Source organism: Aspergillus steynii (assembly GCF_002849105.1).
Source record: "Aspergillus steynii IBT 23096 chromosome Unknown P170scaffold_8, whole genome shotgun sequence".
Classification (NCBI taxonomy): Eukaryota; Fungi; Ascomycota; class Eurotiomycetes; order Eurotiales; family Aspergillaceae; genus Aspergillus; species Aspergillus steynii.
This window is the reverse complement of record NW_020194405.1, coordinates 838754-850769: the sequence shown is the minus strand read 5'-3', so window position 1 is coordinate 850769 and position 12016 is coordinate 838754. Positions and strand designations below refer to the sequence as shown.

The window sequence follows — 12016 nt, the reverse complement described above, 5'->3', positions numbered from 1 at the left end:
TTCTGATTTCGCTAGCAGTCCAATCAAGATATGAATAGCCTTAAGGTGTGTGAACGGAAGACCAAGAAAGGAGGCAGATCATCTCAGGATCAAGCTAGCGCGAACCAAAGTGGCGAAGTCGCGAAGCTAGTCCATCCTTCGTGACCGTTTCTCGAGATGCTTCCCACGGAGTATTTCCGTGCAACCCCTTGAGGAACTCTGAAACGTCGACAAGAATGTGACAATTCAGGCAGCACTTGGTTTCAACCTATGATCGCACACAAAACGTGACACTGGCCCGTATAAGCCTCCTCAAGCGTTGCGCAAGGCTCAACGGTGATTTACGACGCGGCCACTAGCAAGGCTGACTCGGCGCCACATGGGGGCAAAAGCTCGTGTTAACCCGTTGGACTCTCTCCCCTTCCCAACATATTATCCCCGTCGACAGTCCAAATTTTTATTCTCCACTGTTATCAAGACCCTTTTTCTTCCTGCCAATGGTTCTTGACTAAGGTTGGTAAAACCCCGCGCCAACATGCCACGAAATATGCACAATCCGTTGCCCGCATCGCTTCACAGTAAGTTCCGATCGTGTGTTTGGTTTTCAAATAAAGTTAACGCTGCGACAGGCGAATGCCTTAAGGCCCGACAGATTCTAGAATCGTTCATCGATGGCTCCTTTACAGGCAGCCCGGGCAAGGAAATGCCGACGCGCTTCCTCGGCGAAGCCAAGGTACTACCACCTAAAACTCCTATCCCCAACCAACAAGCCAACCAACTAACCACAAACCAGGGTCTCGCTATTATCACCGTCATCCGAGCCGGCTTTCTAGGATCAGCCCGAGTCGGCTCGGGCATTCTGACCGCCCGACTCGAGGACGGCAGCTGGTCGGCGCCGTCAGCCGTCGCAACGGCCGGAGTCGGTTTCGGCGGCCAGTTCGGCATCGAGTTGACGGATTTCGTCTTCATTCTGAACGAGCGCGCCCTGCGCACGTTCTCCCGCACAGGGAGTCTCACGCTGAGCGGGAACATCTCCATCGCGTTCGGGCCGTTCGGGCGCAGCGCCGAAGTCTCCGGCGGCGCCAGCACGAACGGTCTGGCTTCTATGTTTAGCTACTCCAAGACGGTGGGCATGTATGGCGGGGTAACGGTGGAGGGCGGGATGCTGATCGAGCGCAAATCCGCGAATCGGAAGTTCTACAAGACAAAGGTCACCGCGGACCAGTTGCTTCGCGGGGAGGTCCCTCTCCCGGACGCGACGCAGTCCTTGATGCGCGTCCTAGGCCATAAGGTGTTCGATCCCCCGGCGGAGATGGAGTCCCGTGAGGTCCCGGTCACTCGTGAAATTTCTCAGCCTGATGGCGTGGTTGAACTGTCGGCGCGTGCGGAGGCTCAGCCGCCGTCTGAGCTGCCTGTTGATTCGGGTCGAGGTGATCTGTCACCGACTCCGTCTCCCCGCCACGGGAACGTGAGAGATTTAGGCATTGTAACGGAGCTCGATGGGACGCCTTGTACACCGCAGCCGGCCGAGCTATCTTCAGAGCCCGTTGTACTGTCTTCGGTGGCAGGGCTCCCGGCAAGCGTGTCCGAGAAGCCTTCAAGGAAGCCATTACGGCAGGATTCTGGACAGTCACCAGGAGCACAAGATGCGGAGCCCACTGTCCAACCATCGCCAGAATCCACGTCTCCAGCTGAACCCACGGAGAAGGCAGCTGCAAGCAATAATGGACCACACGAAGAACGTCCTGCAGCATTCACAATCAACGCCTGAGCGAGTGTGGTATTCCCACTTTTCCGGCGGAATAGGTGCATCGCATGTCCATCACAAGGTCTCGACTGGTATTTCCATTCGCCACCCAGGACAAAAAAACATTGTATATAGACTACCTTCAGATTGTACATACTTGAATTATATCCCATTTTCAATCCAGCAACACCTGCATACCCCGACTCTTTACCAACTGACCATGGGTACATGAAATAGCACCCAGATGGTTGATACATTAACTCCGGTTGAAATCAAACGAAAAATACCACATAAAACGCTATTTCCCCAGCAACTCCTCCAAGAATTATACTCCCCAAATTTCTCTTTTACAGACTAATCCACCACAAGTCCCCCAAAAACATTATACCGACTTCCTAGCACCACAACCAAACATCACCAAAGACACCCAAACAGCAAACCTAGGTAACCACCCCCTAACTCCATCCAGCCTAGCGCCAGCCACACCAACCAGCTAGCTAGTAGCTGCTACCTAAGAGTAAGCTAACCAGCCGTCGGAGTTAACAAAAGTCCAAAACCCAACACAGAACCTGCAGTCCTGAGTCCTGACAGTCCTGCACAGTGGCGGTCAAGAAAGCTCTAACCCAAACGGCACCAACCCTCCACTTTCGACCCCCCGACTATTAAAAATCAAAATTCTATACCCCCAATGTCCACTTATCTGAGTTCTCGCACCCCGGAGTACTCCGTGTTTTGTTTACTGTTTCTTTGACGGTTCCATGACTCGGACTCGAACCCCCCACGGGGGAGGGAAGGTCCAGTCACACTCGGCCGATAGTGCTCCGTGCGGAGCTCAGGGATTCGTGTTTTGATTGAGATCTGCGGATGGATTCGACGAGATGTCTGAAGTCCCTCACTACGCATACGCCGTAATCAACCATAACAGCGCGAACAGAAGTGTTCTAGAAGCCAGGCAGCCCATGCCTCGTGACGAATTGAGTTTTTCACCTCATCTGACTGACCAGTCCATGTGATGGTGTAGCCCTAACAACTAACAAGCCTCCTGCATAAAGGACAGGGATTGGAATTAATTAGCGGCCGGAGTTAGAGTTGGAGCTACACTAGACCAGAGGAAATTTAAGAAGCTAGGAGCGTAAGGGAAGGAGCTGTGTGCTTACCGTCTCCCGAAAGGCTGTATTCCACGAAGCACCGAGCTTTGAGACAGAGGGTGTTACTGTCAAAAGTACGTTCGTGCCCCTCGGGATCATCCTACGCTCCTAACATCGGGCACGGCAAGGGAGGCAGATACCACCACTTTGCTGGTAGTTACCCACAACCAGACACCGAATTTTGAGCTCACTAGGACGAGGTAGGTATTCCGAGATCGAGGTCGCGGGGTTGAGTGGATCGACACCGAAACCCGGACAAGTATACAATACGAGAGCATGGTGGGATGGAAAAATGAGAATTAGAGAATTTTATCTATCATCATCTATCTCTATATAGGTGTTTTTTTCTCGTAAATCACTCCCTCATAACGTATCCAAAAAGATGAATGAACATATAAGCATGATAAAATGAAAATGGACAAAATAATCATCAAACATAAACATCGCTTGCAGACACACCAAAAGCCCTTTTTCAAAAATCGACAAAGCCAGAAAGCTCGGATATAGACGTTGCGATTAATCAACGTACTTGGGAAGGGTCTTGAGGATACCGTCCCGGGAGATGTCCTCCAGGGCCTTGGAGATCTCCTTCATGAACCGCTCGTCGTTGCGGAGGTCGTCACCGAACAGGTTCGAGATGCTAAGGAGGGAGGAAGGATCGGAGCCCCCGGCGCGAGCCTTGGCCTGGAGTTCGTCGCGCATGGGATCCTCGACCTCGAATTTGTTGCCGTTGTCGTCGACGCCGTTGATGTAGTGGAACCAGGCGGCGGCGACGAAGCACAGTCGGCGGAAGGGACCCGTCACCCAGATGGCCTCGGCGATCGAGGGCATGATGAACTGGGGGATCTTGCCGGACGCGTTGAGGCAGATCCGCGGCAGCTGGTCCATGATGGTGGGGTTGGAGAACCGCGCCACCAGCGTCTTGCAGTACTCGTCGATGTTGACGCCCGGGATCTCCGGGAGCAGGGGCTTCACCTCATCCTGCATCATCTGCCACACGAACTTGTTGAACACGGGGTGCTCCATGACCTCGTGGACGTATTTGAAGCCAGCCAGCTGGCCGGGGTAGCCGATGGCCGAGTGGCTGCCGTTCAGCAGCCGCAGCTTGTGCATCTCGAACTCCTCGACGTTGTGGACGTTCTTGACGAGCTGCACGCCGACCTTGTCGAAGGGCGGGCGGCCGTCGGAGAAGTGGTCCTCGATCACCCACTGCATGAAGGGCTCCGTGACGACGGGCCAGGCGTCCTCGATGCCGAAGTTCTCGGCGAGGGCGGTCTTGTCGGTGGCGGAGGTCTGCGGCGTGATGCGGTCGACCATGGCGTTGGGGAAGTGGCCCTGCTCGCCGATCCACTTGGCGAGCTCGGGGTTCTTGAGGCGCGCGAACGACGTGAGCATGTGGCGCGTGATGGCGCCATTCTTCTGCATGTTGTCACAGGACATGGTGGTGAACGGCTTGAGGCCCTGCTGGTGGCGGCGGGCCATGGCGGCGTAGAGGAAGCCGAAGGTCGTGCGGGGGGCGTTCTCGTTGGCCGGGTCGAGATCGAATTGGATGTCGGGGTGCTCGCTCTGCAGCTCGTGGGAGTTCTCGTTGTAGTAGTAGCCGCTCTCGGTGATGGTCAGCGAGACGATGTGCGTGTCGGGATGGGCCATCTTCGCGATGACGGCCTCCCGGTCGTCGGGAGCAAAGAGGTAGGAGTTGATGCTGCCGACGACATTGGCGAAACTGCCCTTGGCCGAACGCTCAATGACCGTGTAGAGGTGATCCTGGGAGTTCAGGACATCGCGCATGCCGGCATCGAACGGTTGCAAGCCCACGCCGCAAATGGCCCAGTCCGTGACGCCGTGCTTCTGCATCAGCTGGTCGACATAGACGGCCAGGTGAGCCCGGTGGAAGCCGCCCACGCCGACGTGGACAATTCCCTCCTTGACGGCGCCGCCGCGCTGGTAGGTCGGGACCTTGACCTGGGACTCGCCGGCCGTCGAGATCTGCGACAGGTTCTTGCTGTTGAGCTTGAGGGGAGCCATTGTGTGTTCAGACAAGGGAAATTGAATGAATGAATGACAAGGGCGAGAATTGCGAGAGATGAAAGGTGTAGGATTGATCAGGGGCACCCTCTCAGGGTCACCGCCGGTTTTGACCGCTGCTTACCAGCGAAAAGTCCAGGTAATCGCATTACATCATATGGTGGGGGGCAAATCGGGGGACGCGACGGAGTGATGATATCAACATTAATTGAGAACTGACCGGTCGATGGATCCACCGGCCGCCCGCTGGCCAAGATTTCGCTTGTTCTCGCACATTCCGAATCGGGCATCCCTTCAGTTATGCACTGCTGAATGTTCTCGCTGTTCGCTGTTCTAATTTTATATCGCAGCCACCGCCCCGGTTCGTTGCTGTTCGCTGGATCCTGCAGCTTACTAGCTCAAATACCACCTCCGATCAGTCGGAAATCCGCCATCCTGTCCTGGTAATTCCGGTAATGAAAACTCTTCTGCCCTCCTGGTCCTGTTAGATAAGCACTGGCTGCCTGGAGAACCGGGCACCCACGCGGCCCGACAAATCCTTCCTGCCGACCGGCGCAGTCTGGGCCTTGTCCGTAAGGCATCCCTGTGGGTCCGCCCATCCCACGGGCAATGAGGACCTGACAGCGCAGGAATGCCGAAAGACCTATAAGATTCCGCTGACCTTGTGAGCAAATTTTTCTGGAAAGATAATGCGGCCAAGTCGAGCGTTTTGACGTGGACATCCGCCGAGAACGAAAAATGCGGCATTATACTCCGTAGTCTGGAGCAACAGTCTGTACCCCAACTCCAGCCATTGCGATATGTGATATATCATTTCCTGGACTTGCTGACCCCATCACGGGGCACCAGGGAATCGAGCTAGACATCACCGATCTGCGGGATAAATTTCTGCTGAAGACGGTGGTGGTATCAAAACGGCAAGTTACGCGCATTCGCCGCGGACACGGACCACGGACGACTTCCCTGCAGAACACCAGACAGTTAGGTAACACGAAGAAAACCTTATAACTTTATCAGAAAAATTTTCCACGTTACATGCAGACCACGGGCCAGCTCAACATACCCCACATGGCCGAGGCCGACGATGATCGCGTTCCTACATTGCGGCCCGAATATCGTGGGGGTGCCGAAGCCGCACGGCGCACGCACCTCTCTGGCGTGGGCTATACGGAGCAGATTAATATCCTTTGGTTTTGGGCTGTCTAATGGTAAGAACTTTATTTCCACACCTGCTCGTCATCCTGTAACAAGGTCGCCAGCAAGTCAGGTGCATCCAACACAGAAATCTCTGGATCGGATATGTACATGAGGAGTGATGTATTAAGAATGGCATGACTGGTCTCGAATAGATAGACTGTTAGACACAGGACAAATTGTTACACAGAAAATATGAACTATTCCGGGAATAGTGCCTTTGTGTATATAAGGGGGGAGGGGCAATTAGTATCTAGTTTCTAGTTATTCAGCGTGTGGCAATTTACAAGTATCATACCTGATGGGCTAGGTAGCTTCTGATATCCAGTAATAGAGGATGTACTGCATCGCCAAAATTACAAACCCTGAAGGGGGACCAACCATGGCGAGGTGGTCGTTGGTGCCGGTAATCGAAAATGTGTACAGTTCGCGAAAAGAAAGGTCCTTAGGGCATGCAGTATAGGAGATTCTTGCCCTTATGGCAAAGAGAAAATCTCAGCCAAACATCATACGATGATGAGACATTTTTGAATCCCGGTCAAATTTGTCTTGCTATCCCTATCCGCAGACCAGGGCCTTGCAATTCTTCCCCCTATGTGAACTAGCAGGGAGGAAATGTGGAACAATCAATTATTTAGTTTTTTTCTTTCTGACTCCTCCATTGACAGTTCCCTGAAAGTACGCCTAAAAAATAAACCATAGTTCAAATTCCCAGGATAGACGACCCTAGCAAGCAAAAGTCTGTTCTACTTACATACACCTCAGCCCCTTCAACGCCGCCATTCCCCGGTACTCTCATAATAACCACATAACCCACAATATCTTCATCACCCATCCTCAAGAATCTCAATCTATGCTATGTTATAAAGTTTCTTCAAGGCATCCACATCTTTCTTACTCGGCCTGACTACCGGCTGGATCAAACGATCGTCGTCCTTATTCAGCTTCGTCCTCCTCAACAGCACTGGCGCCCGATTATCACTCGTCTCAGTGGACTGCTTCCCACCAGCTCCACTTGGATACAACATGATGGAATCCCAATCCACGTCCTCACTCCCAGCCGACAATTTGTGCGGCGAAACGGTATTCCCACGGATCGGGAGGTACTCAGCAGCAGAGAAGCCCGCACTTGCGGCCGCCTCGCGGGACTTGCAGATGCCATCCACACCCTCGATCTCGTCCTTGGACTTCCCGCGAGTCTTGTCCTCGTAATCCTTCAGATTCTTGCAATTGAACTCAAACACAGGCTCATCGCCCTCGAGCCCCGACCCCCAGTACACCGCATCCTGATGCTCATGGAGCAGGCCAAACATGTGTCCGATCTCATGTGCCACGTTCGCCACGGGATCCATCATCCCGATGTCATCGCGTGTGCTGAGATGCGAGACCGGTCCGTTTGAAGTGTTGGGAATGCCGTTGGACGTCGACATGATGCCTTCGGTGTTGTAGTAGATGCGGAGGGTTTTTTTCTTGTCCAACGCCTTCAGCACGTTGGCTTTTTCCAGCTTGAACGTTTTAGGCAGCCCGCTGCAGTACCAAAGCTCCATGGCTTGTTTGAGAATGGGCTCGAGCTCCTTTTTAGCTTGGCTATTGTCGAACGTGTATTTGACCGTGGCCTCGGGCCAGAGCTTGTTGTTGTCGGAGGGTTGGATGGTGAGCCAGCGTTTTGAGAGGAGGTCGCGGTGGGTGGCTCGGTCGAGGCCGAAGTGGCCGTGATGCGTATGGTCCGCGAGAACATGGAGGGCGAAAAGGACGATACATAAAATGAGAGGTAATGAGCGGAATGCCGAAAGGAAAGGCATATTGGATGGTCGAGCGATAACGTATAGCGAATCCGGGGCACTTCAATGACGGCGTTCCTGGACCATGCACACCATGGAGTCTTTATATTTGACTCAATCCCCATAGGGATCCAAAGATAGGGGGCTATCACATTTCCGACGAGGCTGCGAATCCTGGGGTAGATTCAGCCCCATGATTGGAGGCCGCGTACTCCGCGGGATTCTCGAATGACAAGCACTGCAAGGCGATGAGCGAGACAGTGTTAGTCTAACCAATTAGATTAGGGAGATGGCCCATCTGTTGGAATAAAGTATATGAGCCTCGCACGGATTTGTTGATCATCAGGCACATTGTAACAGAATGATCCGTGCCAAGCAGCCCTACGAATCCTCTGTCAGGCACCTCCTTCATTGATCTTGAAGATCAATGAAGGATTTAATAAGAGCGTCGGCACTGCTTTCTGCGTCTCCAAATTGAGCAAGTTAGAGAACGACTCTCTGTTGTTGGCGACGGCCACGACTGTCTGATCTCTTGAACTATTTTAAATGAAACACGAAATGGTCAGTTGGAGTCATTGTACACCCAGCCCACAGGAAGGCGCGAACAATAAGGTAGGTACTATCCAGTTTGAAAGAACGACCGGAATTCATGTGCGTCTAAGAAATCTCCAAACCAGACTTCTCCGCTCACGTTGATACAGCGCCCCCACATCCTTAATCAAACTAGAATTCTCGGCATCAGGCCTCCAAGAAAGTGCCCCTGTCAATCATTCAAAGGCCAATGATCCTGGGACGATCGTATTACGTTGGTCAACATGAATTCCTACACGCTTGTTCCAATTGGTCACTTGTGATATTAATAGCCAGGATCCAGGCCCTTCGATAATAGGCCAGCGCCACCAAAGCTTGGTACTGTTATCATCTCGATGCGGTGCAAGGTAAATGCACGGTCATTCAGCAACCACATAATAGAAACAGTCAAAACAGCCCGTTTCACGAGGCATGGAGAAAGAAACGCTTGGCAAGATTTAACATGCAGATCTCTCAATGTCAGTTCCGAACGGAAGATACGAATGGCCCTATAGGATTCAAGCGAATGGAATCCTTCATCCTCCCCTGTTGGAAGTGGGCCGTGCGGAATCAATCATATTAACGTTCGATTGCTGCGCCCCCACACATTACAATTATTCGCTTTCATGTTTAGTGGCACACGCTCAGGCCTCCATATAATGGCAGTGCTATATGGGATTAAGACCTTTTCTTATTTTTCTTCCTTCCCCCCCCCTGACGCTCGGGCTTGGATCTTAGAGACCCGCAACTATGAAATAAATGGCCTGAACATAAGATTAATGTCATCTTCGATCTGTCACTATCTGTGATGCTCTATATACTTTTGTCATAACATGCGTCGGATTCAGTCCCTCTTCACATCCACAACCGGCCCCTTATACACCCTCCTCCCCATAACAACATACATCACCAAACTGATGATAAAAATGCCCACAAACAACACAACACTCCAGTTAAAGCTATCCAACGTCACCGGGATCTCCGTCGGCCAGAAGGACCAAAAGAGCGCAAACAGCGTATACAGCAGCGCCACGGCATTCACCCACACGCCGTATTTACCCAGACTCCAGCGCCGCACAGGGAGCGTCTCCGGGTGGTAGATCTTGCGCCACATCACGCAGGTGATGGAGACGGCGTAGGTCCACATTAGCGCCGCCACGTTGAGGGAAATGATGGCGTTAAAGGCCGTTTCGGAGCCGATATTGATGAGCGACAGAAGGCCGGAGATGACGCAGGACAGGCCGATCGCGTTGACGGGGAGCTTGCGCTTGGCGTTGACGGTGCTGATCCAGCTGGAGAATGGGAGGCCCTTGTCGCGCGCGAACGCGTAGGTCTGACGAGCCGTCGAGGCGTTGAAGAGGATGTTGCTGAAGATGACAGGGATGAGGATGATGGCTGTGAGGCCGTTGACGCCAGCTTCGGGGACGGCTTGCGCGAAGACGTAGATGAATGGGAAGCCGGTGGGGTCGTCCAGGGCGGCCTGGACGGATGGCATAGCGAAGAGAAGGGTGATGATGAGGATCAGCGCCATGAGGCCGTTGCTGAAGTACCCCCAGGCGATGGCGATGGGGACGTAACGGCCGGCGTCGCGGACTTCCTCGGACATGTGGGCGGTCGCGTCGGAGCTGAGTGAACCGTAAATAGCGGAGATCTGACCGATCATTAAGGCCAGGCCGACGTTATTCCATCCCCCGAGGGTGCTGAATTCGGTGAATACGGCCTTTGCGGGCTGGCGAGGCGCCATGGCCCAGAGAACGACGATCACCACGACCCAGCAGAGGATGTGAAGGGCGAGGAGTAGGTTCTGGATACGAGGCATCCAGCTGGCAGCGTAGACGTTGAAGAAATAGATGATCAGAATCATCGCGAAGACGAATAATGTCCCCTGCCATTTCTGGGGCTCGTAGTCGGGGTTGCGCACACTGATGAGTCCCTGGATGATGGTTCCCGTCAAGAACGAGCCGGAGGCGGCGCCTGCTTGCCATGCAAGGACGGACATCCAGCCTATGAATGTGTTAGATTGCAATCACCAAGGAGGTCGTATATAAGGGACGGACCAGTGATATAACTGAGAAACTTCTGATACCGTGGTGAAGCAAACTCGGACACCCAATGGTACTGTCCGCCAGACGTAGGTGCCCTAATCAATTAGCAACCATAAACATTCACGTACTGCTCATATTGTCACTCACATTGATGCCATCTCCGACAGCGAAACAATGATAAACCCAAACCCAACGAACGTCCAAACATACGTCCAAAACAACCCTGCAAGCCCACCATCCAAAAGACCTTCATAGTTCGAACTATCACAACCAACACATTAGCGTAAACCCCGCAGTTCAATCTAGTCCAGGCATACGAACATCAAGATAAACTCCCAGGTCGCTTGAAGAACCGACGCAAAACTCAGCGCTGCTAACGGTCGGAGATTTCTCTGGTAAAATCGAATTAGATCGCTGCCCATGAGTCTCAACAGCTCATTCACATGCGACGTACCTTGAATTCTTGCGGCTTTCCCATACGCGTCATGTCATCCTGATCGAACCCGGTGCCACTTTCGATACCTTCTTTCCCACTGGCTTCTAACTCCAGCTGATGGAATCCCGTCGTCGCGACAAGCTGCTCCTCGTTGCGCACGTGGGCGCCCTTCACCGGTGTGTCTGCCATGATTAGGAGCTTAGGAAGGCTCAGAAATATGGCAGCGGCCGGAAAATTGAGAATTCCGCAGCCCCGTGAGATTTAAAAAAAGAAAAGAAAAGAAAAGAAGAAAAAGCAAAACGAAAGGCGGGGAGTGGTGTTGATATGATAAGAGTGGAAAGGGGGAAGGATTCCGTCCACGGTCGCAAGATCAACCAGACAGAAAATTCTGTTCCCTGTTGTACGACCGGGGTGAATATACGCTATTTAACCGGACTGAAAGGCTGCAGCTATTTTGATGCTACTGCATGCTGTCTGTTAGTTGGCTGGTGTGGAGAGCACGAGTTATCCCGGTAGGCGAGTAGAGATTTTGACCAGGGTGACAACAGGGTGTTGTCTGTTGTGGCCTCATTGAAATTAATATATCTTCATATGCGCTTGTCTTGGGAAGCGATGTAAGGGGTCACCAGAGAATCCTCGGCGGAGTAGCCAAATCCTAGGCCCTAGCTCTAGAGCAACGGCGAATACCGCATTATCGACTAACCGATGTTAACAAACCATCGAGATATTCTGAAAACATACAGCGTAGTATTCCAGGGACACACTTGCCATATGAGATTGTTGGCAGGAATGCGCCGCCGCGGAGTCTCCGAGGCTAAGACATATACAGAGTAGACCACTGTCCACCTCAAGGAAGATCCGGGTCAAGCCCGAATATACTTAATTTCCGCTCGGCTTGCCAGGAACAAAGAAACAAAGCTTTGTCGCTTAATCAAACGGCGGTTTCAGGCACCCGTGTGGTACTTTGGTTACTTGAGAGGCACAAACCAAGACCTACCTAGTCGTGCCTCATCGACCGACAACCCGCGGCCAAGAGAAACTTGGCACCAGCCATCAAATCACATCCATCGGGTAATATATTTTGAGATGCA

General features: G+C 52.7%; 4 protein-coding genes across 4 annotated transcripts; 1 reads left to right on the top strand and 3 right to left on the bottom strand.

Annotated features, from left to right (window-relative positions):
* The first annotated feature begins 200 nt into the window (after positions 1-200).
* On the top strand, positions 201-1911 carry P170DRAFT_440165 (DUF500-domain-containing protein). The gene is made up of 3 exons (XM_024850012.1): positions 201-557; positions 609-712; positions 773-1911. The coding sequence occupies exons 1-3, from the start codon at positions 515-517 to the stop codon at positions 1748-1750; spliced, it is 1125 nt and encodes a 374-aa protein (XP_024700295.1). The 5' UTR covers positions 201-514; the 3' UTR covers positions 1751-1911.
* A 1276-nt stretch (positions 1912-3187) lies between these two features.
* P170DRAFT_440164 (mannitol dehydrogenase family protein) lies at positions 3188-5171 on the bottom strand. Its single transcript, XM_024850011.1, has one exon. The coding sequence runs from the start codon at positions 4897-4899 to the stop codon at positions 3391-3393; it is 1509 nt and encodes a 502-aa protein (XP_024700294.1). The 5' UTR covers positions 4900-5171; the 3' UTR covers positions 3188-3390.
* Positions 5172-6944: 1773 nt separating this feature from the next.
* P170DRAFT_429707 (uncharacterized protein) lies at positions 6945-7895 on the bottom strand (the record flags this gene model as incomplete). The annotated part of the gene is made up of 1 exon (XM_024847909.1): positions 6945-7895. The coding sequence occupies one exon, from the start codon at positions 7893-7895 to the stop codon at positions 6945-6947; it is 951 nt and encodes a 316-aa protein (XP_024700293.1).
* Positions 7896-9288: 1393 nt separating this feature from the next.
* Positions 9289-11114, bottom strand: P170DRAFT_366015 (putative GABA permease; the record flags this gene model as incomplete). Its single annotated transcript, XM_024844740.1, has 5 exons — positions 9289-10448; positions 10502-10584; positions 10637-10750; positions 10811-10881; positions 10944-11114. 5 exons carry the CDS (start codon positions 11112-11114, stop codon positions 9289-9291), a joined length of 1599 nt encoding a protein of 532 aa, XP_024700292.1.
* Positions 11115-12016: the final 902 nt, after the last annotated feature.